The sequence below is a fragment of the Vigna unguiculata genome, chromosome 4 (assembly GCF_004118075.2).
Source record: "Vigna unguiculata cultivar IT97K-499-35 chromosome 4, ASM411807v1, whole genome shotgun sequence".
Taxonomy (NCBI): domain Eukaryota; kingdom Viridiplantae; phylum Streptophyta; class Magnoliopsida; order Fabales; family Fabaceae; genus Vigna; species Vigna unguiculata.
Window position 1 is genome coordinate 579,299 of NC_040282.1, and position 27,487 is coordinate 606,785.

At 31.8% G+C, this 27,487-nt stretch overlaps 4 protein-coding genes across 4 annotated transcripts; 1 reads left to right on the forward strand and 3 right to left on the reverse strand.

Annotated features, from left to right (window-relative positions):
* Nucleotides 1-5,477: 5,477 nt before the first annotated feature.
* Nucleotides 5,478-9,738, forward strand: LOC114182186 (2-oxoglutarate-Fe(II) type oxidoreductase hxnY). Its single transcript, XM_028068987.1, has 11 exons — nucleotides 5,478-5,676; nucleotides 5,743-5,938; nucleotides 6,434-6,532; nucleotides 6,670-6,721; nucleotides 7,259-7,380; nucleotides 7,470-7,570; nucleotides 7,656-7,714; nucleotides 8,051-8,107; nucleotides 8,397-8,442; nucleotides 8,910-8,989; nucleotides 9,260-9,738. The coding sequence occupies exons 1-11, from the start codon at nucleotides 5,506-5,508 to the stop codon at nucleotides 9,348-9,350; spliced, it is 1,074 nt and encodes a 357-aa protein (XP_027924788.1). The 5' UTR covers nucleotides 5,478-5,505; the 3' UTR covers nucleotides 9,351-9,738.
* Nucleotides 9,500-12,178, reverse strand: LOC114182185 (pentatricopeptide repeat-containing protein At4g21065-like). The gene has a single exon (XM_028068986.1). The coding sequence runs from the start codon at nucleotides 11,992-11,994 to the stop codon at nucleotides 10,282-10,284; it is 1,713 nt and encodes a 570-aa protein (XP_027924787.1). The 5' UTR covers nucleotides 11,995-12,178; the 3' UTR covers nucleotides 9,500-10,281.
* Nucleotides 12,179-12,277: 99 nt separating this feature from the next.
* LOC114182184 (NADP-dependent malic enzyme) lies at nucleotides 12,278-17,199 on the reverse strand. Its single transcript, XM_028068985.1, has 19 exons — nucleotides 16,925-17,199; nucleotides 16,246-16,366; nucleotides 15,946-16,020; nucleotides 15,599-15,750; nucleotides 15,410-15,515; nucleotides 15,236-15,301; nucleotides 14,969-15,064; nucleotides 14,814-14,885; nucleotides 14,648-14,731; nucleotides 14,472-14,570; nucleotides 14,028-14,075; nucleotides 13,883-13,936; nucleotides 13,683-13,781; nucleotides 13,513-13,602; nucleotides 13,338-13,415; nucleotides 13,138-13,212; nucleotides 12,955-13,045; nucleotides 12,689-12,817; nucleotides 12,278-12,576 (listed from the first exon to the last, which is right to left on the reverse strand). The coding sequence occupies exons 1-19, from the start codon at nucleotides 17,074-17,076 to the stop codon at nucleotides 12,488-12,490; spliced, it is 1,776 nt and encodes a 591-aa protein (XP_027924786.1). The 5' UTR covers nucleotides 17,077-17,199; the 3' UTR covers nucleotides 12,278-12,487.
* A 6,605-nt stretch (nucleotides 17,200-23,804) lies between these two features.
* Nucleotides 23,805-26,090, reverse strand: LOC114181842 (SNW/SKI-interacting protein A-like). The gene has a single exon (XM_028068446.1). The coding sequence runs from the start codon at nucleotides 25,959-25,961 to the stop codon at nucleotides 24,123-24,125; it is 1,839 nt and encodes a 612-aa protein (XP_027924247.1). The 5' UTR covers nucleotides 25,962-26,090; the 3' UTR covers nucleotides 23,805-24,122.
* Nucleotides 26,091-27,487: the final 1,397 nt, after the last annotated feature.

Here is a 27,487-nt window from a genome sequence, read left to right on the forward strand (position 1 = left end):
TAGGCTAATCTAAGGTGAATTGGGTTTCAGGACAACTTTTTTGGTCCAATGCATAAAAATGCACAACATTGAAGGGCCCGTATTATATGTCCAAATTAGGGGGCTTCTTCCTGCAGCCCCAAACCTTCTCTTTTACCTTCAATAATTATCCTTTTGACTCTCTATTTTCTTTACTCCCAAACTAACTCCACCGCCTCCTTCTCCTCCCACTTCTCCTTCTCCATCCTCTCCTCTCCCTCCTGTCCCTCCGGCGAAGGTCTCGCCTTCCTCATCGCCTCCTCCACCCACTTCCCCGCCCTCTCCATGGGCCTCCCCCAACCCTCTCCCAGCTCAACCTCCTTCGTCACACTACCTTCGACCCCTCCCTCAGCGACATCAACGACAACCACGTTTTTAATATTAATTTTTTTAGAAACGGATTTCGGAATCCGTTTCATATTTTTCTGAAACGGATTTTCGATATCCGTTTCACAATTTATTTTTTTTGTGAAACGGATTTCAGAATCCGTTTCAAAAAAGTATGAAACGGATTTCGAAATCTGTTTCACAAATTTTTTTTTTCTAGAAACGGATTTCGGAATCCGTTTCATACTTTTCTGAAATGGAATTTGAAATCCGTTTCATACTTTTCTGAAACGGATTCCGAAATCCGTTTCACAAATTTTAATTTCTTTTTTGTGAAACGGATTTCGGAATCCGTTCATACATTTCTGAAACGGATTCTGAAATCCGTTTCACAAATTTTTTTTTTTGTGAAACGGATTTCGGAATCCGTTTTATACATTTCTAAAACGGATTCTGAAATTCGTTTCACAAATTTTAATTTTTTTTTTGTGAAACGGATTTCAGAATCCGTTTCATACTTTTTTGAAACGGATTTCAAAATTCATTTCATAAAAAAACATGAAAATTTATGAAACAGATTTCGAAATCCGTTTCTTACTTTTGATTAGGGTCAAAAAGGTAATTATTGGGGGTACAGGAGAAGGTTTGGGGTGCAGAGAGAAGCCCCCCAAATTATGTCCAAATGGGCTTGTACAAGTGTTGTACATGGGTACGATCCGAATCCAATATCAAATGTAATACCAATTTCAAATATAATAAAAGCAATATCTTTTGGAACTTCTTAATGTAGAATGTTATTGCTCATGCAATTGTAAGTACAAGGATCCTAACGTGAAAAGTAAAATGTTGTGATTAAGTTTAGGAGCTCTCGTCTAAAAAAAAACTAATTTGTAGTTTTAAATACTCTCACATACATTTTTGTTTTCTATATTTTATCCGAAAAAATTTTAGTGTGTGATTAATTTTCAGTCTATGGAGAGGATTAGGGAGGTCAACGGTGGGTACAAATAGTGCCTACCCGAAAAAAAATAAAAATCATTCGTTTACCTGTCGAATATTTATTTAAAAAATATCTGCAAATTTTTTTAATACTTGCAGGTACTTGTGAATATCTTCATACCCATTAATATTTAAAAATGATATATATTTTATAATTTTTTAAAATAAAATTATAAAATATATAAAATATGATATTACATAAATTAAATTTTAATTTTAATTAAATTTATCTTAATAAAATATAAATAAATAAAATGTATTTAATTAAATTTAACTTAATAAAATATAAATTAAATTTTAATTTTATGCGAGTAACGGATACCCGCAATATAGATAGTATGATACCCACATCCAACCTGTTGATAAACGAGTATTACCTGTTACTCGTAGGTAACAAATACCTACTAACTACTTGTCATGAATTTTATTTACTAATGTCCACGAATATAAATATTTTTGTCATCTCTAAAGAACAAATCAAACAATTTTTAACTTCTAAGAAAAAAGGCCATAATTATTATAATGAAGCTTTTGTTTTTTTTTATTTGAAATAAACATAATTATTATGAATTAAAACCAAAGTTCCATGCAATAAATAAATTAAGGTCATAACACTCTCTTGAAAATTTAAGTGAGATCTAAATATATATTATATAAAAATGAAAAAATTAAATATCATATAAGATTTTGATTTAAAAATAATGTAAATATTTTATGTGAGTTATACTTGAATCATATTTATATAATTTCTCTTTAACAAAATTTCTTTTGATGTTAGACTCATCGATTGTACTTAACTTATGATTATTATGAATTGATTAGCTACACTCCATTTATTTAGTAGTGAGTGATTCAACAGTACAATCTACCTCCCATACATTTAAATTGAGGAAAAAAAAATACCTTTCTTAAACAAAAGCATTTTCATTATGAAAAACATTTTCATTATAATTGCATGAGTTCGGTTATTTGTCACTGTTTTTCCCTTTATAGTTAGTATCCATTGCATCACGAAAATTTTCTGAATTCAGTACTTTTCCCCATAATTATGAAACTAGAACATCATGTTAGGCAAAGGTGATTAGACAAAATGTCTAATAAGGTAGTTGAAGTCCACTTAAAAGGTACATGCAAAATGATTAGAAAGATCATTTTTTTTAATTGGACGATAAATTATCTATGGCATGTTGTACTCTTTTTATTTCATGCCAATGAAATAAAAATTTAGAAGTAAACTAGTAATACTACAATTCATTTGACATAATATTTAGTAATTATTGTTTTTTAAAGGGTTAAATATGATTTTGGTCCCTCAAGTTTTAGTAAAATTTGAAATTAGTCTCTTTTTAAAACTTTTGACCAATTTAGTTTTTCATCTTTAAAAATACATGGAGTTAGTCATTTTATCCAGATTTTGTTAAGTTTATCTAACATTTCAAGCACATTTCATGATAGTATTTAAATTGTTTATATTGTTTGACCTATTTTCACTTAAATGATAACTCAAATATTATCATAAAAAGCGTTTGAAATTTCAAATAAACTTAACAAAATTTGATTAAAATGACTAAATTCATGTATTTTTAGAGATAAAAAATTAAATTGGTCAAATTTTTTTATAAATGACTAATTCTAAAAGGAGAAAATCATATTTAACTTTTTTTTTTAAATAATGGTAGAAACTTTTCTTTCCTAAAATGTTTGGGTTGGTGGGCACAAATTTTCTGAACAATAGCACAAAAATTGTGGCCACGGAAATTAGAAGAAAAAAAAAAGTTAGTCAAAAAGTGTACCCAAGTGTCGATTGATTTGATATGTGGCAACCATATATCCTCTCATCACTGGTATATATGCATGCCATAGGAAAATTTAAAACTATTATGATAATAAGTATTTAGTACACACTTTATATTATATTTTTCTAATACATGTTTTGTTATTATTCAAGATATAAAATCTTAAAAAATTAATTCAATGTAATATAAGATCTACAACAATTTTTAATTTCTAAAATATTTAGGTTTTAAATATTTTTTCATAATTTTGATATTTTAAATAAAGTCTATACAAAAAAATTATTTTATTTAGTGTTTAAAATATTTGTTGAGTATTCTATTATTTTTGTTTCCTCAATAAATATAGCTTTTACTACTGTATTTTTGTGTCTAACTTATCAATCAGTTAATTTATTTATTTTTTTAATCCTTTCCGGTTTGTTGGTTAACTCACTCTTAAAAGAGAAAGAAAATTAGTAATTGATTAATGCTTATTTTATTTAATATTTTTAACTTTTTTGTCAACTCATAGTTAATATTATAACTATTTTTTGGTCTAAATTTATCTCCTATCTCACCTTGTCTTTTTATAAAGAGTGAAACTGAAAATGATTTTAAACGAATGAAAAGAATTCAATTAATCATACAATATATTTAAAATAATATATGTTAATCTCATATTATTAATTACGAAACTAGCTTGAGTGTGAATTTTTCAACATGAACTCAAAGCATAACGTTTTTCGGAACGTTGTTCTTACGTTTTGTACTTTAATTACAATTAATTACTAGAATACAAAATAAATATTGTAATTCATACATAAGTCAATTTATAATAATAATTAGGCAATACAATTAAAAGTTCACATTTATGGAAAATACAATAAATTTTCCATTTATTATTTATTTAGTAATTATACTTATTATTTAAAGTAAACTGGACATAATAATTGAAAACAAAATTTATTGAAACTATATAAATGAATTAAATTTTAAAGAAAGAGTGAGATGAGTAATAAGCATGGATTATTCTCATATCCTCTTAGTCATCACCTATATTTATTTGGTCATAATAATAATATTTAAAACATAATTAAATACCAAATATATTAGATTACATATTCCAATCTTTATTCATCACCTCCCTTTGAATAATGTGAGAGATTATCAACAAAGATAGAAAACAGAAAGGTTTGTCTTGAATAGAAAAAAAATCCACATTTTCAAACCTAAGTTGTTGGAGTCATGGAAAAACAATAAAAAAATAAATGGTTGTTTACACAACTATATTTGACTAAACCCTATAATTATAAAAAAATCTCATTGTCAATCTCAATTTACAGAAATCCAAAAATCTAAGAAAAACCATTTAAATAAATTTTATCCAAATATTTAGCATACTTATATACTTAAAACTCAAATTCAAATCTACTGGTTCAACTAAAACAAGAATCTTGTCAACCCGTGTTTGTTTAAGAATAAAAATAAAAATTTATAAAGTATATTAAAAAATATTTAGTAAAAATGATTCCTTTTAACTCTTTAACAAGTGTTCTTAACACATAAATTAACAATTATTAACATAACGACTTGAATCATATGGTCAAAAACTTCCAACTTACTACAATTGCATAAACAAGGATAAGAAAAAATTGAGTACTACAAACTTTTTATTACGTGGAAATCAGCATTCAAGATTAATATTTAAAACTAGGATGAAATGTTTTTATCTTTTAATTTCTGTGAGAATTAAAATTAGTTTTTTTTTAGAAATCTTAAATTAATTTAATTTTTCTAAATGTTCGAATTTAGTTATTTTAACTAAATTTTATTAAGTTTAGTTGACGTTTCAAACACATTTTCCTCTAATATTTTAATTTGTTTATACCATTTGACATATTTTTTCTTAGATGTTAATTGTGTTAACGGAAAAAGAAATCTTTCAATTTTCACTAAAAATTAATAGACAAAAAATATATTTAACCTTTAAAATTATATACTAAAATACAAAAAACACGGTTTAACACGTAAAAAAATAATTAAAAAATTATATTTACTCGTTGTTAAATTTTAAATGATCAAAATTTAAAATATAAATAAATTCTAATTTTACATTTAAATTTAAATAGTAAAAACATATTTAAATAAACTTTTAAAAGAATATATATTTACTTATACATACTGTAATTAACAACAAAATTATCATCCAGATAAGATAAGGATAAAATTCTAATTTTGAACAAAAAATAAAGGAAGCAGATCTATGATTCCACAGTAACCTCCAACCAAGAAATTTATATTCATAAACAAGCAGAAAAAAAAAATTATTTTTTTCGAAAAAGAAAAGTTATGGCTGCTACAAAATTTCCTTATATAAGCAAAGGTGATGTTGAGTTTTATTTGGTGGTCATTGGAAAGTGCAAAGTGGTTTCAGGAATTTGAGGCTGTCCTTCTTTGCTCTTCAAACATGGGAAAACAGAGTACACAATTCTCTGTCCTCAACTGCATCGACCTTTCCAACTCCGACATCGACCAATCCGTTCGTTTACTCAAACAGGTTTGCTCTTTTACTCTGTTTCATCTCTCTGTTTTCTTGTGATCTTATGTTGTTGTTCTGTTTCAGGCGTGTTTGGATTCCGGTTTTTTCTACGTTGTCAACCATGGCATAAGCCAGGAATTCATGGACGAGGTTTTTACACAGAGCGAGAAGTTTTTCTCTCTCCCCCTCGAGGAAAAAATGAAGATTCTCAGGAATGAAAAACACAGGGGATATACCCCTGTTCTTGATGAACTTCTTGATCCTGAAAATCAAGTTCGTGGTATGTATGCAGTACCCATTTCAGATTTTTCTGCATGTTTGCATGGATTCCACCACCCTCTTTTCTTATCCTTCTTTTTGCTGATTCTGAACCGAAAAATGGTTGCTTTTGGTGTTACTCTCTTGTCATAATTGAAGTTTTGCATGTCTAATCTATCTTGATATTGATGTTTGATGCAAGAATTTGTCACGTTTTACCGAAATAAAACGTCAATTCTAATTAAAAATCAACACAAGAGTACAGAAAGAACTGTATCTTAGTTTTGATCAAACTGAACAAAACTTAAGGTCGGTTTCTTACGTGCTTATAGTGTTGCCTTTCTACCAAAATTGAAGCTTTTTGCATAAAAGATCTATGTTGGTATTTCATGTAAGCCTTTACTGTGCCGAGTATTACAATAAATTCTAATTCTAAAGCACTAGAAGTTTTGAAATAACCGTGTGCAAGTTTTGTCTTTCAAAACCTTAATAACCTCTTCTCTACTTGGTTAAACAGGAGACTACAAAGAGGGGTATTATATTGGAGTTGAAAAAGGTGAAGATGACCCAGAATCGAAGAAGCCTTTCTATGGTCAGAATAAATGGCCTGCACCAGGTAAACGAGTCAACTTTTCTGCCTTCGAAACTTTTATTTACAAATACAAAAAGTCTGTTTTCTACCAGCTGAGTCTTCCAACATTTTGGATTTTATTTTGTTGTTTTAAATTTTTGTTGAACTTTTTTCCTATGTAGATGTTTTGCCGGGGTGGAGGGAGACCATGGAAAAGTTCCATAGAGAGACATTGTACGTTTTACCGATGGTTTATTTATTTATTTTTGTCATAAGATGCTATCTCAGCTAGTATGCTTTTTGATCATTTGTGTTGCATGTGAAATTTAACTATAAGTATATGAAAACCTTGGTCTTTAATAGATGAAGCAAGACTTTGAATTGCAGTTATGATTTTGTCACTTCTTTCTATAATTCAGAAATGTGCTACCTGTGCAGTCACTCTGCTGTCTTGAACATTATGTTTTGCTCAGAATCATGATCATGGACTGTTTTTTAAAACCATGATATGGAGCAGTGTTTGGTTTTCATTTCAACAAAAAACTTTCCATTGTGTTTCTTGTTGGCTGTTCATTCCATTTCAACAAAATCATGATCAAGGTCTTACTTTGTTTATTTTCTTGTCAATGTTATGACTCCTGAAGGAAACTATAGATCATGTTTAACTGCCTTGGTTGTTCATATGGACTCAAATTCTGCATTGAGGGAAAAGGGCTTCACTTTTTCTTTTCTCTAGTAATTTGTTTCTGCCTATTTTGTTGGGTAATCCAGAGAAGTGGGGAAAGCTGTTGCAAAGATAATAGCCCTTGCACTTGATTTGGATGAAACATTTTTTGACCAGCCAAAAATGTTCGGAGAGCCAATTGCAATTCTGCGTTTGCTGCATTATGGAGGTATTGTATGGGATCTTCTTCAAAATAAGTCTTGTAATTTTAATGTAGAAAGTCACAAATTCCGAACTGTGTCACTTTGTTCAATGAAGGTCAAATATCAGATCCCTCAAAAGGATTATATGGAGCTGGAGCTCACACTGACTATGGTTTAATAACACTGTTGGCAACAGATGATGTTTCAGGCCTTCAAGTAAGAAAGCAAATGATTTTTTTTTCTTGAAAATTACAAACATTTGTGTGTTATGAACTTAGACCAATAATGTCTTCCATTGTAGATATGCAAGAATAGGGATGCTAAACCTCAGATATGGGAGGATGTGGCACCATTGAAGGGGTTAGTCCATATGTCATTGTAGCTTTTGTTTCTATTTGCATGCAACATACTTATTTCTTCATCCATACCTTTTAATTCATGAGTTAATTTCTAACTTCTTCTGACACTCCTTTGTTCTTTCAAGATTAGCTTTTTCTGGATTTGTTTATGGTAGTTTCGTAGCCAGTTTTTGCAATTGTATTCATTGTAAAATTACACTTATCTGCACAACTGATATGTTTCTGAAATTTTAGTTCTTTTTGAGCTGTACTATACAAAGACAAGAACTATGTATGGTACTAGGTTTTAATTTTATTACCTTTGTCATGCCCTTCTGACAGACTGTTTATATTGCAGAGCCTTCATTGTGAATCTTGGTGACATGCTGGAGCGCTGGAGCAACTGTGTTTTTAAGTAAGAAATCTTTCCCACTTTTGAATATTTCTAATTTTGAATTAAGGCAGACGTACTTCTGAGATTAGAGAAATTCAAAAGACAGATATTCATCTGTGTTATGAGCTACTACTGTTGCTGTTCTCTAGAGAAAATTGTAAGCTTCAGAAGTAGCTTAGACTGTGTATGTACACAAGTGATTTGTGATTAGTATTTTTATGAATATGTGATTGGACCTTTGGTGTATTCTCATAGGGCATTTTTTCCTTTAAATTTTGTAATCAAAAAATTACTTTGTATTTATGCTCAGGTCCACACTGCACAGAGTTCTAGGAAATGGTCAAGAAAGATATTCTGTAAGCCTCTTTTTACTATTTACCTTCTATCATTTATATTCATAGCAAAATCGGTGTTAAACTGTTTAATACATAATATATTTAGCCTCCATAAAGACCTCAATATTTATTCATATCTCAGCACTTATCTGGTCAAATATAAATAGTATTTCAATATTTATCTTGTGGTCTTGTGGTTCTCTATTATCTTCTACCAGCATTGGAATTCATAATGCTGAGGACAATTATTGGCTACTGGTTACAGCCTCCAGGATTGACTTCTGTCACGGTCGTTGAAATTTCCAGCACAGTCGGTCTTCCCATTTTTTATTCATTGATAGTGACAACATGAACCATCACTATGTTATTATATTCCAAAATTTGGTCTCTTTCTTGATTATGCATCTATGTATATCATATCAGTTTTAACTTGCAAAGCTTGGCAAAATCATGCAACATGCTCATCACTGTGCTGTTTCCTTTTACAGATTGCATACTTCTTGGAGCCAAGTCATGATTGTCTAGTAGAGTGCTTGCCAACCTGCAAGTCTGATAGTAATCCTGCCAAGTAAGTTAAACATGTCATCTAAAATTTAGCAGCATAGTGTATGTTAGAAAGTTAATCGCACATTCAGATTCTCTACTTTCATTCTGAGGCTTGTTTGTTTGGTCACTACAGTACTAAAACAGGCCATTTATAATATAAAGCAATGTGAAGAAAATTGCCTAATTGTTCACCCAAATGTTATGTACATAAATCAATAGGAAGCAACCACGGTATTAAAATCTGTGTTGTTTGTAGAGGCTCTTAACATCTTTGCATTTTCTCTTTTACCAGATTTCCTCCCATCTTATGCCAGGACTACCTGACTCAGCGCTACAAGGACACTCATGCAGATCTGAAAATTTACAAGAAACAGCAAGCTTGAGTAGTCAACCTTTGGAACTTAACAGCCTAGTGTTTTTTCACAAGAACACTCACTTACACTGATTTGGATATTTACCATAAACAAGAAGCTTAAGTAGTTTGTCTTTTGGAGCTGAGTAGCCAGGGAATTTTAAACTGCATGTTGTTTTAGAGACAACAGCATCATATGTTAGATATGTTATTTAGATTTTGTTGGAATGACAAATTAGATAGTCCTGGGGACGGGGTGGGGAGATAGCTACATGGTTTGGTACTTATTGCTATAGCTAAAAGAAAAACATGAATGAAATCAAGCGATGTATTTTTTTATTCAGCCCAATGCTGGGAATAGGATATGAAGATGAAAATTAGCACTGCTTCTAGTCAACAAATATACTTTGCAAACAAAAGTTTATGTTTTACTCACTTTTATTAGTGTTTTTATTTCTCCAAATGCTTTACACAATGGTATTACGAATGTGTGACGTGTGTTGGTGATAGAATGTGAAATGATGTTGAAATTATGTGGGGTTTCTTTGAAAGAGGTGAAGAAAGTTTTTTTTTGTGGATGGTGTGATGATGGTGGTCCAGAAGCCAATTTGGTTTCTTTGTCAGACACGTGCAGAAACATCCAAATCTTATGTTTTTGTGGATAGAGAGAGAAAGATGTAGAATGGCCCTGTCAAGAGATTATGGAAAAGTGGGTGTTCAAAAATTGAGTCTTTTTGCTTTAAAGGAAGCATTTCAATCCCAAAACAATGTGTCAATCCATTAGATTAAATATTTAATAAATAAAGCTAAAAATTAGTATTTGGTAACAAACTGAATATATTTATACACTGAACACTGTCTTTGAGTGATTAGGATGCGAATGCTAGACTTGCAATTTATGGAATCGTATATAACCGTAGAAGCTAGTAAAACTTGAATTTTGACATTTGAACATGATTAACTTACCAAAAATCTCGGCAAGAGCATGATCCCTTGCTAAAATGGTGGAATCGACTTCGATCCCTTATGACAATATATCTATCAAAGAAACTTGAAACGTGCTTCATGAAACTATGACAGTCATAACAAATCCTAAGATTCTTAATGACCCTAATGGTCTTTCTATCCCTATGATAAAGAAGAACAAAAGCCACTGCTAATTTCTCACTGTGATAGCCCAGAGAATGCTCCTTCTCTTCCTCTTGAATGTCATGCAGCACATTAGAAGTAATAGGGGTGTAACCTCCAAGTTTAACTGTGTCAATAATCGAACCTAAAAATCTTGTAATCTCCTCCCACTTCGGATGAGAATTATCTCCAGATAAAAACTCATGAACCACTTGATCAACGTGAACCAAACTAAGGCCAGGCTCCTTCACAATCCTACCCTCCTTCATCGAATTCCTCACCCCCTCCTTCTCAACCCATTTACCAACTCCACCATAAGCGTTTGACAAAAGCACATAATCACCATCATGATGAGGGTCCAACTCCTTGATCCTCTCTTTGGCCTTCTCAGCCAACCCAAGATGATTGTGATTCACACATGCCCCAAGCAAGGTCCTCCAAATAACCGAATTTGGCTTAACAAGCATCCCCTCCACAAACTCAAAAGCTTCAACCACCATGCCTGAGCGGCCAAGAAGATCAACCATACAACCATAATGCTCAAGCCCCGGTGCAACCCCATACTTACTCCACATGCCCTCAAAAACCCGCCGCCCCTCCTCCACAAGCCCACAATGACTACAAGCCACCAATGCACCCATAAAAGCAACACGATCAGGCTTCAGACCAGACTCCACCATATCATAAAAGGCCTCCAAAGCCTCCCTACCACGTCCATGAACGGCAAGCCCGTTAATGAGCGCGGTCCACGTTACCACATTCCTGTGAGGCATTTCATCAAACACCTTAACAGAACGATCAATGTCCCCGCATCGAGAATACATGTCAATAAGTGCAGTACCTAATGGAACACTAAGACTAAGCCCAGTTCTGGAAATAAAAGCGTGAACCCAGATACCTAATTCCAAGGCACCCAAGCTCGAAACAGCGGATATCACACTAAGCATGATGACCCCATCGGGTTGTAAGATATGACTCTGGCAGAGCTGCATTTGTTGGAAAAGCGTAAGGGCTTCATCGGGGAACCCTTGTTTGGCGAAAGATGAGATTAAAGAGGACCAAGAGACCAAGTCTCGGTGGGACATTTCGTCGAACAGTTTAAGGGAGAGTTGGAGGGATCCGCCGGAGGAGGTTCCGTAGGAGCTTATAAGGGCGTTTTGGACGTAGATGGAGGAGTTGAAACCGAGCTTGAGAACGATGGAGTGGATGTTGTGGGGGTTTAGTTTGGAGGTTTTGAGAATGAAGGGGAAGGTGAAGTGATCGAAGGGGATATTGGTGCGGTGCATGTGGGAGAAGAGGGCGAGGGCGAGGGAGGGAGCGTGAACTGCCACGTGGCGGATGATGGCGTTGTAGGGGAAGGTGTCGCCGGGGATGGGGAAACGGAGGAGCACGGAGGCGGCGTAACGAGCGGTGTCCGGCGGTGATGATGAGTTGGCACACCGGAGAATGAAGGCGCGCAGGGAGAGAGGGTTCTGGTGTTGGCCTCGTTTGATTAGCGTGGCGTGTAACTCGTACACTCTCTTCATGTTGGAGTAATATCTCGCCATCTTCTCCTTCCACTTTTCTGCATTTTCTCATCAATTCATTCTATTTGTTTCAATCTCGTTCCCATTCATTTGGGTTGTTATGTGGGAGTCTCGTTTCAATGGCGGTTTGGGTGACTTTAAGGTGTTCGACGGTTGGTGTGTGAGAATCGGGATGTTTCAGTTCAGGCCACTTTCAGGGTTTTGTGTGTTAAAAGATTACATTTTTTTTATTTCGTATTTATGCATGTAAAATTGATCAAATAGAAATAGAATGTGGTGCAATTATATTAATTACATGAATCAGTTGTTGAAAACTATTGAATGAGAAGGTTTATTGGGCATGGCATAAGATGAAATTAAGATTGCATAATACAAAGCATTGTGTTTGTTACAGCAAAAGCCAAAAGCATAATTCACCAGTAGTTTTGGTGATTACATAGGAAAAAGCACAAGACCACTCTCACATATGGCACCTACAGATTCATGTTTATTACAGCCAAATTTGCCCCATAATTCACCTATAGTTTCGGTACACAGGAGTATACATGCAACTCTCAGCATACTTAACAAGATTCTGAGGACGAGGGAGACGTGTAGCCAAGCCTAAAAAAAAAAAGTTTAACACAATTGTTAGTCTCAAAACATGTAAAATGTTAGCTGAAATTGTGATAAACTAGAACAAAGCATGAGAGTTGTTGTGATAATGAGCACAAACCCAGTTCATATGCCTTGGCAGCAACATCTGCAGCTATGTTAGCTGAAATTGTTCTGATGTCAGAGAATGGTGGATAAATCAAACCCTTTTCATAGTTCTCCTCAGTCACTAGTTTAGCCAAGGCTTCCGCTGCATATGTGTCAATAATGTTGAGAATCAATAATGGCAGTGAAAGAAGCTTGAGAGAATGAAACAAAGAGGATAGAAAGAACAGAACATCATAAAACATCATGTCTGTTGGATGTTTTAATTTGTTTTCCACTTACATGCTGCCAGAAGCATATCATCATGAACTCGGATTGCTCCAGAGATTACCAAACCCAAACCAAAACCAGGGAAAATGTAAGCATTGTTGGCCTGGATGGACAAGACAAGACTTAGACATGATTCTTTGTTGTATAACTAAATAGAAGAGTAACTGGTGATGAATATGAAGAGGATTGCAAAACCTGGCCTGAATAGTACACTTTGCCCTTGTATTCTATAGGATCAAATGGACTTCCACTAGCAAAAATTGCACGACCCTGTGTTTTGAAGACAAGCAAAGATAAGTTATGGAAGCTACTATTGCAAATAAGGCATCATTTTGCATCAAATCAAACAACTCTTTCAACCAGTTCAAGAAACAAATACTGTTGTCTTATTTTACCTCACTCCATTGGTAAGCCTCTTCAGCTGTACACTCAGATTGTGATGTTGGATTGGAGAGAGCCAAAATAAGAGGTTTCTGCAGAGAAGGCATGACAGAGACACAGTTTCTATCTGAGATCGTCTATCTAAAGAAACACAGAAATTATCACATGCAAGAGGAGATTAGAGTTTACTTCATTGATGGAAGACAGAGCCTCAATTACTTCCTTTGTAAATGTTTTTCCCACTCCTGATGATCCAACCAAAACTGTAGGTTTGATTACCTGAAGATGTACACTGATTAAGGACAGACACACATCAAAACACAACCTACTGCAACTTATAAACAGACATATTTTGACACCTTAACAGCTTCTAAGAGAGTGTCAACAGGCTCATGTTCATGAGCCCATGGCTTCTTGAAATGTTGAAGTGAATGCTTTCTTGAACTAACAATCAAACCCTGAAAGAGAAAAAGGATATGTGTTGCAGAAACTTAAGACAAAAGATAACATAAATTAAATAAAACATAGTTTCATTGAAGCCTGTGATTTTTTATACTACCTTTGAATCGACAAGCCATATCTTCTTGCGAGTCTCCTCAATAGGTTTCTTTGTCTGCTCAAGAATTAAGAAATCAGCAATTTCGATTTTAAAACTAAGTAAAAAACACAACTTGACCACTGCATAAACAATAATAGCTATTCACCTGCTTAGATGTCTCGAGAGCTATAAGCTCTGCTATTCCTGTCCCTGCCTGAAAACATGACAGAACATAAGTTGGACAAACTATTTTGCCAAACTCTTGATAATAATTCAAGTGTGAGTCTAAGTTCTAAATTAAATAAACAACAAGGAATGAGAGAGATTTTGCATGCATATGCCTCAAAACAAAAATACATACAAAAAATAAAGAAATATTTGTTAGAAATCTCAAATCTACTAGAGATAAGACGAATTTAAAACATATAAGTGGGTACCTTACCTTAAAAATCGAATTTGTAAGGTTAAGTTAGACTTAAAATTCACTTCTTAATGGTATTTAAAATTTTCATAACTAAATACTACTTATTCTATTCCACTGGTTGTTTCTCTTTGCTTCAGCTTCAGGGAAAGATTGTATACATAATAAGTCAGAAAAGGATCAAAATACCTCTCCAGCACCAAGAAACAAGAATGTGTGGTCAGCCAGAGTACCACCAATGAGCTTCAAGGCTGCCACAACCCCAGCAAGAACCACAGATGCAGTTCCCTGACACAACAATGCATTAATAATTAGAACATAAAAATCTTCAAGATGCAGATGTCATCCTTTATGCAACTCAGTACCTGAATATCATCATTGAAAACAAGATGAGTTGTACCATATTTTGCAAGCAACTCAAAAGCGTTGTGGTTTGCAAAATCTTCAAACTGCAGAACAACAATTTTCAGTAGTCTGATACTGCATTGAATGAATTCAGAAATGTTAAGAATCATACAAAAAATTTGAAACCTGTATAAGAACTTTTTCTCCGTAGTTTTGCTTGACAGCAGTCATGAACTCATGCAGAAGTTCGGAATATTCCTAAGGAGAAAGCAGAAACCAAAATAGCATCAAGATTGATGCAAGTTAAGAAAATGATGCTAATGAAAGCCACATGCACCAACCTGTCCTGTTGCCCTCTTTTGTCTAAGCCCAATGTAAAACTCATCATTCAGTAATTTCTCATTGTTTGTTCCCACATCAATCGTAATAGGCAAACACTAGCCACAAAAACAAGAAAACATCACAACAAAACTCACAAGAGTGAATTTGATTACTTTATTACTCACTTAATGAAGTTCTTAATGTTAAATGATCAAAAAAGACAAAGAATACATGTGTTGATATAAATCAGATAATGAGAATAACAGGAAAATATGCAGAACTCTTACTGCTGATGGACGAACTCCTCCTAATGCTGTGTACAAGGCCAATTTACCAACAGGAATTCCCATTCCCTAAACCACATTCAACATCATTGTGTAAATAGTAAATCATGTAAACTGTCATAATATATCTATATATTGTCTTCATAACTTGAGTCATAGTTTTTCTAAGTCAAATACCTGACATCCAAGATCCCCAAGTCCTAAAATTCGTTCACCATCTGTTACAACAATAACTTGAATACTCTTTTCAGGCCAGTTTTTCAACACCTCAAGGATCTTCCCCCTGAAAAAGTTCAACAACTCAATGACCCTGCATCAAATGTAGCACAAAATTTCATACAAGCACATGAATAAAGAAATTTATACTTCTCTTTCAAACTTATGAAAAGACCCTGAGGACGCTTGAAGATGCTCCCATATTTCTGGCAGGCCTCACCAACAACAGGAGTATACACAATTGGGAGCAGTTCCTCAACATTGTCAACTAGAAGTTTGTAAAACAGCCTTTCATTCATCTCCTGTGTACCAGCAAAACATGTTTCACTTTTCCATTTTCAGAACTAGAGAAATGCTTTATTTTCATTTTCACTTTCCATGGATAGAAGACACAGCATTAGTATAAAATATTTGCAATGATATTAAAGGGTACTGACATCATGAACAAGACAAACTTAACCACAAACATGGAAGATATGATGAATAGAGAAACGTGCCTGAAGTTCCATCATAGCTATGTATTTCTGCAATGGCACCTGATACTGTCGGATATTGTGTATCAACTGTTTTTCCTGAAAACAGTAGTTTAAAGAAGTGATTAAAACAAGAGGAAAAGGATTAACCCTATAAAACCGGTCTGTAAAGTGAAGTTTGCACCCATATTTATACACTTAATTGGTTTTATTTTTAGTCAACAGGAAACTTTCATCAGAAGGGAAAAACATTTTTTTTAATGGAGAAAGTAAACTAAAAAGATAACAGACAGAAATCACAGTTCATCATCAATCAATGCAAACCTGAAGTTTCTGGGAGATAATTGTAGGAGGTAATAGTCCACGCAAATAGTGTGCATCTCTCTCTTTCTCAGTGAAAGCAAGCCCCTTGTTGTACTGTGGATCTCTAAGTAAAGAGTACCCACTGCACCACAAAAACATACAGAAACTCAGACCACAATTTCAGCTAAAACAAAAAAGAGCAAATATAATAATCACTAGCATTCATATCCTATACATCTTATATATACTGTCTGAATAATTTTTGTTCATATACACTTAACAAAGAAGAAAATAAGAACATGACATGAACTAAGTTTCTTTCACAAGCTAGAATCAACTTATATACTTAATTTCTACACAAACTCACTCATCTAACTTCATATATGTTATGTATGGAAGTTGTAAGTGAAGGGCCAAAGCTTTGTTAAAGTCAACAACTTCAATTTCTGCTAATTAACCACTTTCGCAGACATCTTAAAGTCAAGTATAGTAAAACTCGTTAAGAACCGAACTTTAAATTTAAATCAAATTTACAAAATCGACTTGTGTGCCGAGGTTTACGGTCACTTATTAGATACGATAAACTTGTTTTATTTTTAGTCGTTGTGAGATTTTCAACGGAAGTGATTAAAGCCATGATGTAAAAAACTGAAAGTGTGGAAACTAAGAAACACAGATTGAAGAAGCTAGAGAGATTGACCTGGCAACTGAGAAAGTCCATGGGGTGACAAGTTGGTCCTCAGTGGCATGATCCTCACCGTAGACATCTTCAACACCACCACTCACGGTTGATCTTGGACTCAGATCAAGCACTGACTCACCATCTCTCAGGGGCTTTAAAATGCTCTCCATTCAACTCACCACTGTCTCTCTGATACAATTCTGAACTGTGAAGTGCAAAAAACAATGCCAATGATTCACAAACACCACAAACACTGCTTTTATGTATTCCCATGATGACTCGCAATACATTAAATAAAGGGAGTCAAGGGAAGAAAAGTAAACAAGTGTTTGTGTCGTTTTCTCTTCGAAAAGTGAACCATGTGAACGAATGCACCACTTCTACTTCATTCCATCACTAAAAAAATCATTTTTACAGTGCTTCTGCGCTGTTAGATTCAAGTGGACCTAATTAAAATTAAAGGGGTTGTTATAACAGAGGAAAAGAAAAATCGAAAACATGTACTTTGGAATATTATATTGGTCATATGCTCTATGTTGGGGAAAAATTGTCGTGTCTTATATAATACATAACATGATATACATGAAAAGCACGAACTGATTATATGCAGAAAACGTTCTGTGAAAATATAAGAATAGTAAAAAACACTGACAAACCACACAACACGACAGAGTTAGAAACAGAAGTAGAAAGCTTTGTATTTTAATTTTTTTTTTCTACTGCTTTTTAATCTTGTTGCTATCATTAAATAAGTGATTATATCAATGCTGTGATTTATAGTATATAACTAAATATAAAATTCATTTTAAAAATTAATTTTATAAAATTAAATTAGGTTTAAAATGCGATTAGATTGTTAAGTTTTTGGTCAAATTTATTTGAAGTTACCGACACAATTTTAATTGTGGGGTCTTATGAAAGGGGAAAAGATGAAAATATCTGTCAAAGAAACAAAAGAGAGAAAGAAGACAAAAACAGGAGTGGTTGAGTAAAGTCATGTCTGCGCCATTATCCGAATATCCTTCGAGAACTATGAAGCAATTATATGGAATAATTGAAATAAAAATAGAATAATGAAGTGGAATACACTGTTATTTTAATATTTTATAAATAAATTAAAACCTCAAATTACCATTTTTCTTATTTTATTTTTTTCCTGCATCTTTAATTGAAAATGAAAAGTTTAATTACTCGTTTGATTTTTATTTTTATTCAAAAATATTAAATTGATTTTTCAGTTTTTTTAAGTTTTAATCTGAACTTGATTTTAAAAAAATTGATGTAATTTGATTTTTTCATTAAATTTCTTAAAACAAATAAGAATTTTTTATCAAAATTAAAATTTTTAATAAATATAATTTGCTTTTTTAATATAATAAATATAATCACAGTGACAATTTTGATAAAAAAAATTATTGATTAGTTTTAAAAATTTTCAAAAATATTAAATTGCATCAACTTTTAAAAATCGAAAAAAATTAAAACTTAAAAAATTTGAAAGACTAATTTAAAATTTTCTAACAAAAATAAAGACAAAAAATAATTAAACCAAAATAAAAAGACTTGGACTTTTGTTACAATGAAGCACATGACTTAATGACTGTTTTAACTAAACAATTAGGAAATAATTAACTTCTCAATAAACAAAGAATCGTTTATAGAATTGACATTTAATAAATATTTTGGTACATATAAATACAAGAATCGGAAAAGAACTTAATCATTAGTTATACTAAAATAGCATACTTTTTTTCAAAATTTTATCTCCTCCAAGTATCTGTCCAAATTAATGTCATTTTGTATGAAATTGTCATAATTTGCCTAAACAATTTGTCAAATTGTTATAATTTAGACTTTTTTTAGTAGAAATAAAGGAATTATTTTATTAAATGGAATATGACTTATTGTTGATCTGAGTCATGAGTGAATGACCTTATCTTAATGGGTAGAAAAGATAGACAATAATGATGCAGTGGTCCCCCAACAGCACCCTAGTATTGACTTTAAACTACACGTTTTTCTTTTTTTCTTTCTTTTCTTTAGAAAGTTCTAATAATTGGAAGAAAGAAAATCATTGGATCGGATTAATTTTTTTTATTTTAAATACAAATTTAACTAAACAGATAGTTTTATAAGTTATGTAAAATTAATAAATATAATTTGATTTGAGAAAATTTTTAAAATAGTCAAACTTTGTGAGAAAAAGAAAATCATTATTCTTTTAAAAATAGTGTGTGCGCATGATCGTCTTCGTTTAATTGTTAAAATATTCATGAAATGTTATATAAAAGTAAGACAAAAAATGTCTTTTCAATAAATGATTATAAAATTATGGAAAAAAAGGTTTCCCTCATCCATAAATTAAAAAAAAAAAATTATGTAACTTTAGTTCGTTTTACTCAATCTTAATTTTATTCAACAAATAAAAATAAATTAAAATTACATAATTTTTCTCGAGAAAATTCAATTAGTCTGTTCTAAAAAATTTATGGATCAAAGTGAGACCTTTTGAGAATGTAACTACAAAATATCTATGACGAGTGAATGCCTAAAAGCAATAAATGATACTTCGATCCCTATGTAAAATTGCAATACGAAAGAAGGAAATTTCCAATTTAGTCCATGTTAATTTTAAATTAGATCTCTCTCAAACAACATTTTAAATTAAAATCAAATTACATAAAAATAAATAAAATATATCAATAAATATGTATTCAAGTATTTAAAAATTAATACAACATTAATATGTGAAATACTAAAAAGTATAATGTCAATTAAATTTTAATTCAATAAATAAAACAGTAAAGGTAGAGATATACTATTATTAGTAGAGCTGTTAAAATGGGTTGAAACCTATAAACCAATCTAATTTATTAGGGATTGGGTTAAAAAAATTTTACAAATTTTAATATAAGTTGATTTTTTACCCGATTTACATAAAACTCGACTCACTTGGATTGAACCCGTGAATCGGGTTGGCTCACCAAATCACAAATAAAGGATCACAAAAGTGTTTTTTGTTAAGCTGAGTTTTGCATTTAAATCATATTAAGTTGTTTTTTTTAACCAACACAGATCATTTGTATTTTTGTGATTTTTGTTTGTATTTGGATTATATAGTTAATTTAGATTTTAATTAAAATTAAAATTTAGTTTTGATTGAAAAAAATAAAAAAAAGAAATTGTAATTTTTATATTTAAGTGACCTAATAAATCAACCTGTTTAACCCACCAACCTACAATAATTCAAGTTGGATTCGAATTTTTTTACTCAATAATAAATAAACCATATTAGATTGACTTACTAGATGATCAATTTTTGATAAGTTAAATCAAATTGAACTGAGTTACCCGTTTTCAAAGCATTAATTAACGAGCCTAATGTTTCAGGTAATTTTTTATAGATCAAAGATCACCTATCACCAATGTACATAATTACGATTTAGTCACTTCATTCTGTTATGTTTTCTCCCCCACAAACTTTTCCCTATTTTTGAAATTAACGCAAAACCCTTCTTCCTCCTACTTTCTTCAATTTCTTCAATTTTAAAATAAACCTATAATTCAAAAATATTCTTGTTTAGTAGGCTTCATCCTCTACCCTATTCAGATGATAATTCATGCAGTTCGCTTATGGATGGATAAGATATGTTCATGTTTATTAAAAAATTTGAAAAATCACGCTCAGGAATTTAAGTTACTTTTCCATGAAAATAGGAAAATTTATTTTCTGACACACTTGTAACTTTAATTTGAAATATTTTAAATTTTAAAAATATTCCTAGAACAATTAAAAAGTAGCCAAAATTCCTAGGTAATATATCTGAGAATATAACTCCTGAAAAAGAAATATTTTGCAAAAGTTTTGCACACGTACCAGGTTATCAACTGTTACTGCTTCAGCAACCACAACACCCCACTATTGTGGAACGCATCAGCTGGAATTAGAGATGGCAACGGGCGGAGCGGGGACGGGTTTCGCTATCTCATATTTATTTTCGCATAAAAAATTCATCTTCATCCCCATAATCAAATTCAACGGATATCAAACTTTTTTCTCATCCCCATCCCCACCAGATAACAAGTATAATCTCGTACCCATATCCGTGTTCTAACTACTTCAATATTAATTTTTATAAAAGAAAAAAAATTACGGTAAAAAAAACATAATATTATGAAATATTCAATATTAGGAGGATTTTCTTCGATGCCAAATACCTTAAAATAAATTATAATTGTTTACATTTTATATTAGAATACCAAATAAAATTTCATGTGAATCAAAACATTTATTAAATTTGCAAACTACAACATTGATGAACTTAGTTGATAAAATTAAAAAATATTTCAAAAAAAATATGAAAGGAAAACAAATATTCAAATTAAAATATATTTTAAATGTTTGTTAACTTCAATTTTTTAAATTCTAATGAATCTCTTTTTTACACACTAATAAAAGTTATAATATATCACTTGATCAAAATGACACAAAAAACAAATAATAAACATAATAATAAAAGAAAAACAAATATTCAAATTAAAATATATTTTAAATGTTTGTTTACTTCAATTTTTTTAAATTATAATAAATCTCTTTTTTATACACTAATAAAAGTTATAATACATCACTTGATCAAAATGACACAAATAACAAATAATAAACATAATAATAAAATTTTGACATAGATTTTGTATCTTTTGAACTTCAATATATGTTGGATAGTGACAAAAAAATATTCATAGCAATTACATTAAATTTTTATATTGTAGTAAATAAAAGTTATTTATACAATTAAAGTAAAAAAAATTACAGTATGATTAATAGTGAGTTATAAAATAACAAATAATTAGATAGAATATATCGAAATATTATTCTACATGATGAAAATAAACAATAAATAAAAATATTAAAAAACTAACAAATGTGTGTTTTAGAAATAATTTGAGAGACTATCGAAAGAAATCGCACAAAGAAAATCAAATGTATAATTAAGGTATGATAAAATGATAAATACCTTAGAGAACTAATTATTAAATTACGTTTGAAGTGGTTAAAATTAAATAGAAATATCATTAGTGACCAAAAAATTTGTCATTAAATTACAAATAAATTAGTAATTAAATTGGTCACTAAATCAAGTATCGATTCGATCATTGAATCAGTCACTAATTTAGTCATTGATTCAGACAATAAATCAACTACTACCACCAATGACGAAAAATAGTGATTGATATGGGTTACTGACTAAATTTCATGTTTTTCTTGTAGTGAATTATCATATACTATTCCTAAATATCATTATATATATATATATATATATATATATATATATATATATATATATATATATATATATATATAAAATTTTAACCACTTCAAACAGAATTTAAAGTGAAAAAATTACATTATGATTAATAATGAGTTATAAAATAAAAATAATTAGATAGAATATATCAAAATATTATTCTACATGATAAAAATAAAACAATAAATAAAAATATTAAAAAACTAACAAATGTGTGTTTTATAAATAATTTGAGAGACTATCGAAAGAAATCGCACAAAGGAAATCAAATGTATAATTAAGGTATGATAAAATGAAAAATACCTTACAGAACTAATTATTAAATTATGTTTGAAGTGGTTAAAATTAAATAGAAATATCATTAGTGACCAAAAAATTTGTCATTAAATTACATATAAATTAGTAATTAAATTGGTCACTAAATCAAGTACAGATTCGATCATTGTATAACGAAAAATATCTTACAGAACTAAGAAACTTTTCAAATATCAACATATATACTTAATGGTTGAAAAATAACGAAAATTATTTTAATGAAACAAAAGAGTTCTTCAAATTAAATAAAAATTAATAATAATAATAATAAGTAAAGAATTCTTTTTATATTATCTTAAATTGAGAGTATAAACATTCTCAGGTGAAAGGAAAATTTATAATAAATAAAAATATTAAAAAATAATATAAATATTCAAATGTGAGACATAATATTTTTTTTTATTAAAATACATCGTTTTAACATAATTATATAAAGGTTATGATAAGATAAAAAATATATTGGAGATGAGAATGAGTTTCATGACAAATGAAATAATTAAAAGAAAAAAAAAAAAAAAAATATATATATATATATATATATATATATATATATATATATATATATAGGAGTTACTTGATTAATTGTGAATATTTTAATAATTTAAACGAGAATGGAGATATGGCGGGGACGGATATTATGGCGGGTATATGTACATCCCCATACTCATCCCCATATCCAACTGAAAAAGTCGGAAATTCCCCATACCCATACCCATACCCATACCCATACCCATACCCATACCCATACCCATACCCATACCCATACCCATACCCATACCCATACCCATACCCATACCCATACCCATACCCATACCCATACCCATACCCATACCCATACCCATACCCATACCCATACCCATACCCATACCCATACCCATACCCATACCCATACCCATACCCATACCCATACCCATACCCATACCCATACCCATACCCATACCCATACCCAGTCAATGCGGAGATTCCCGTCAAAACGAGAACAGGTTCGGGCAATAACCACAGGGACGGGTTTATTTGCCATCTCTAGCTGAAATGAGCTTGATCCGGGGGGAAAAAAAAGGAAAGAACAAGGAACAGCATTCTGAATATACACATACATATAACATATATAAGAAATGCATTTCTCAGTCACATATTCACTACGTCACAAAGTAACTCCAGAATCAACAAACGCACTTCAATGAGACTAACCTAAATGAAACTTATTATTAACAATCTAACACAAGTAGGTAATAGAACAAGATTTTCAAACTTGAGATCATAAACAACACCAAAGCTTAAGAAAAACAGAGCAAATATATGCCTCCAACAGACAAGGATCTATCATGAATATTACATTTCATTCAATATATAACTTAGCTGAAAGATAGACTCTCGTGACATCCATAACCAGTTTAACAAGAGTAAAAAGTGTGTAAAAAAACAAGTAACTTTCCCCACCTAAACAAACTAGGAGGATTGGATAAAAACCGAAATGCTAACAGAAGCACATTGTCCAGGACAGTTCATTTTCATACACACCAACCTCCATGGATCCTTAACAACACTAAGCATAAGAAACAGGTCATGAATCATCAAATCAAATATGATGCTCCCTAATGCCCTCTTTCAAATCCAATGCGAGTCCTACCAGAACCTCCATCGTAACCTTCCCGCATCGAAGATCCAGCGCTAGCCCTCATAGTTCCTCCACCACCCACTTTCTCCATGGCCTTCTTACCCTTCTTCACCTCTGTCAAGAACTGATCCAAACCAAACGGATCAGCCTCCTCATTCTCAAACTCAACCGGCCTATCTCTCGGACCGGTCCTCTCAGAAGCCCCAGCAAAGCCTTTATCAGGCTTAAACCTATCAGTCTTCATAATCTTCTCCAACTGCTCATCCGCACCTCCATAAGTCTCATCATCAACATTCTTCTTTGGCCTATACAAGGTCGAGAGAGTAGGCTGCGCAGTAAACAAGCCATGCTCATACACATTGTATTGATCATCAGTGGCAAACCCAGATGAAATTCCCTTATCCTGGTTAAAGAGCCTCTCATCATACATAACCTCAGTCCCGGGCTTAGTAGAAGCCATACCAAGAGCAACTTTTTCACTAATATCACGATCCCTGTCACGTGTGATTTTGCTCCTCTTCCCCATAGCAGCATCCTTACTTTCCAACCTCCTTTCCCTCTCCCTCTCCTTCCTCCTCTCCTCTCGAATTTTCTCACGCTGCAACCTCTCCTCCCTCTCCTCTCTACTCTCCTTCACAAAACTCCTATCCCTATCTCTCTCCCTCGGATTCTCCTTCTCATGCTCATAATCAACTCTCATATCATCGTCATCAACGGGCACAGCCGCAGGTGGGGCCGGCACAACACCGATTCTCTCCCCTCCAATTCTCTCCGACCGTGCCTTCTGCGCCAATGCCCTCAATTCTTGTTCTTTCCTCTCCTTCTCCTTCAACATCATCTCCTTCTGCACCTTGGACCTCATTGCAACGGCCTCCCTCGCCTTCTGCTCCGCCACATACAGCGCCTCCGATAACTTAGCAAAATTGTCATTAATCTGAACCTCTTGAAGGCCTCTCCCATCAGCAGCCAGCCTCTTATCAAGCGGGATAGTGTAACCCTTCGGATTCTTCCAATTCGAAATACACGGCGGAATCTTCCAATCCTGCTGGTCCTTCACTGTCACCGGCCGGGGCGGCGAGTGCATAACAGGCACTGGCGGCGACCCCGACGCCTTCGGCACACGCTTGTGCTTAAACTTCGGAGGCTCAAGCGGATCCACCGGCATCTCGACCATCCTAATCACTCTTTCTTTAGCACCTGAATTGAACGCCGCGGATTGCTGCGAGGGTTTGTATTTTATATATTTCGCGTCGGAGTTCTGCTTCGGAACGTTCTTCGGTTGGGCAGCGCTGAGTCTCACGTTCACGATCTTCTCCAGCGCGGCTTTCGTCTCCTGCATCGTTTCCTCGATCTGTTTCTGCGTTTCATCGTCGGAAACGACGTCGTCATCATCGGAGTCTTCGTCGTTTTTTAGGATCTTGGGTACGAGGTCCTTCTGTTGCGTGTACACGATTTTGCGCGCGTTTTCGTTCTGCTTCACGATGGCGTCGTAGGCGACGTTGCCGTGTGCGTCGACGGTGACGGGAAGAATTTTGGATCCAGGTTTCGACGACCTGTCTCTTCCCATGTCGAGAGGGTACTGTGCCACATGAATCTCAGGGAAGGCGCCGCCATCACCGAAGTCTTCGATTTTGCGGGGCACGAAGCCGGCGCGCTTCAGGTACGGTGGAACGGGTTTCTGCTTGATGGCGGCGGCGGCGGCGGATTTCTCCTCCTCGGAGGAAAAGCGCTGCTTGAACCATGGATCGTTGGTGTGATCGTAGTAGGTGGTGGAGGAGGATTTCGCAGGAGGAAGTAGCTCCTTCAGAGTGGCCATGGTTTTGATTTGGAGAAAAAATCGAACCGCACCAGGAAGTAGCTCCTTCAGAAGAGGATTTCTCGAGAAGGACGTGAATCGATAAGTATGATTGTTTTTCGTGTGAAAAGTGAAAACCCTAAAAAGGAGATTTTGGGGTTTATTTGGACAAATTTGTTTTGCAAGAGATTAATTTACAAGCCGATTTTTATTTCCACCCCTAGCTATTATTTTACCCTTAGATAATTTGATCTTTAAAATAATATCAATGATATAAATATAAATATAAAGTATATTAGAATTAAAAATAATTATCAGTAATATATAAATAAATAAATAAATATATATATATATATATATATATATAACTGTGTGTAAATAATTTTTTTTTAAATTTTATTCTTTTAATTATTATCTTTTAAATTTAAATAATTATTCATAATATTATTTTTCAGTTTTATCATAAATTACATTTTTAAATTCAAATAATTATTTATTATTAAATAATTATTTGTTATTTATTATTTTAGTAACTATATTTTCAAATTTAAATAATTCTTATAATATTATTTACACAATATTATATGTAATATGTGTTATTTTTAATAACTAAAACTTATTTTATCTACAATTATATCTATAATTATATATATCTCCTATATTATAATTTTATTTTTTAATTTACTACAATAAAAATTTAAATAATTATATTTTAAGAATTTAAATAATTTTTAGATATTAAAATATGCGTAAACGTATATTATGGTACATGAATTTTCACTTATAATTCTATATACCTCTTATTTTTCTAATTTTATTCTTTATTTACTATTTTAAATATTTAAATAATTATATTTAAAAACTTTAAATAAATTTTAGTAATTTAAAAATGCTTACACATATGTTATCGTGCATGTACTTTTACTTAATTTTATAAGATGAGTACATAACTTTTTTTTTTAATTATTAGATTATGAATTTTATAACATCATCAGCATCATCATAATTTAAATATTTTTTTATATTTGGCAAGATGAATAATTCATATATTATATAATTAAATTTATAATAAATAATTTAATCATGCTATAAATTTATTTTATCAATTCATAAATTATTTAACACATTACAACTTAATTTATATATAAAAATGAATCAATTAATCAAGACGGATAAATGGTTAAGAAAAGGAGTTCATGTGATAGAATAGATATGAATCTTAATAACTGTGAAGAGAATTCACCTCATTTATATATCAATCTTGTCTATGTTTTGTATTTGTAATGAATAATCATGTTATAGTTACACACTATTATTATATTCCTATTTACATTTTAGGGTGAATTGTTTTAAATTTTTTATAAATTTGAAAATTTTTATTGATTGTTACAACATTATATTATTATATCGTCTTTATAACATCGTATTATTATATTGTCTTCATATCATTATATCGTTGTATTGTTATAACATTATATCGTCGTATTGTTATATAATAGAAAAAACAAGAAAGAAGAGAATAATTATTTTGACCCCAACAAATTTTT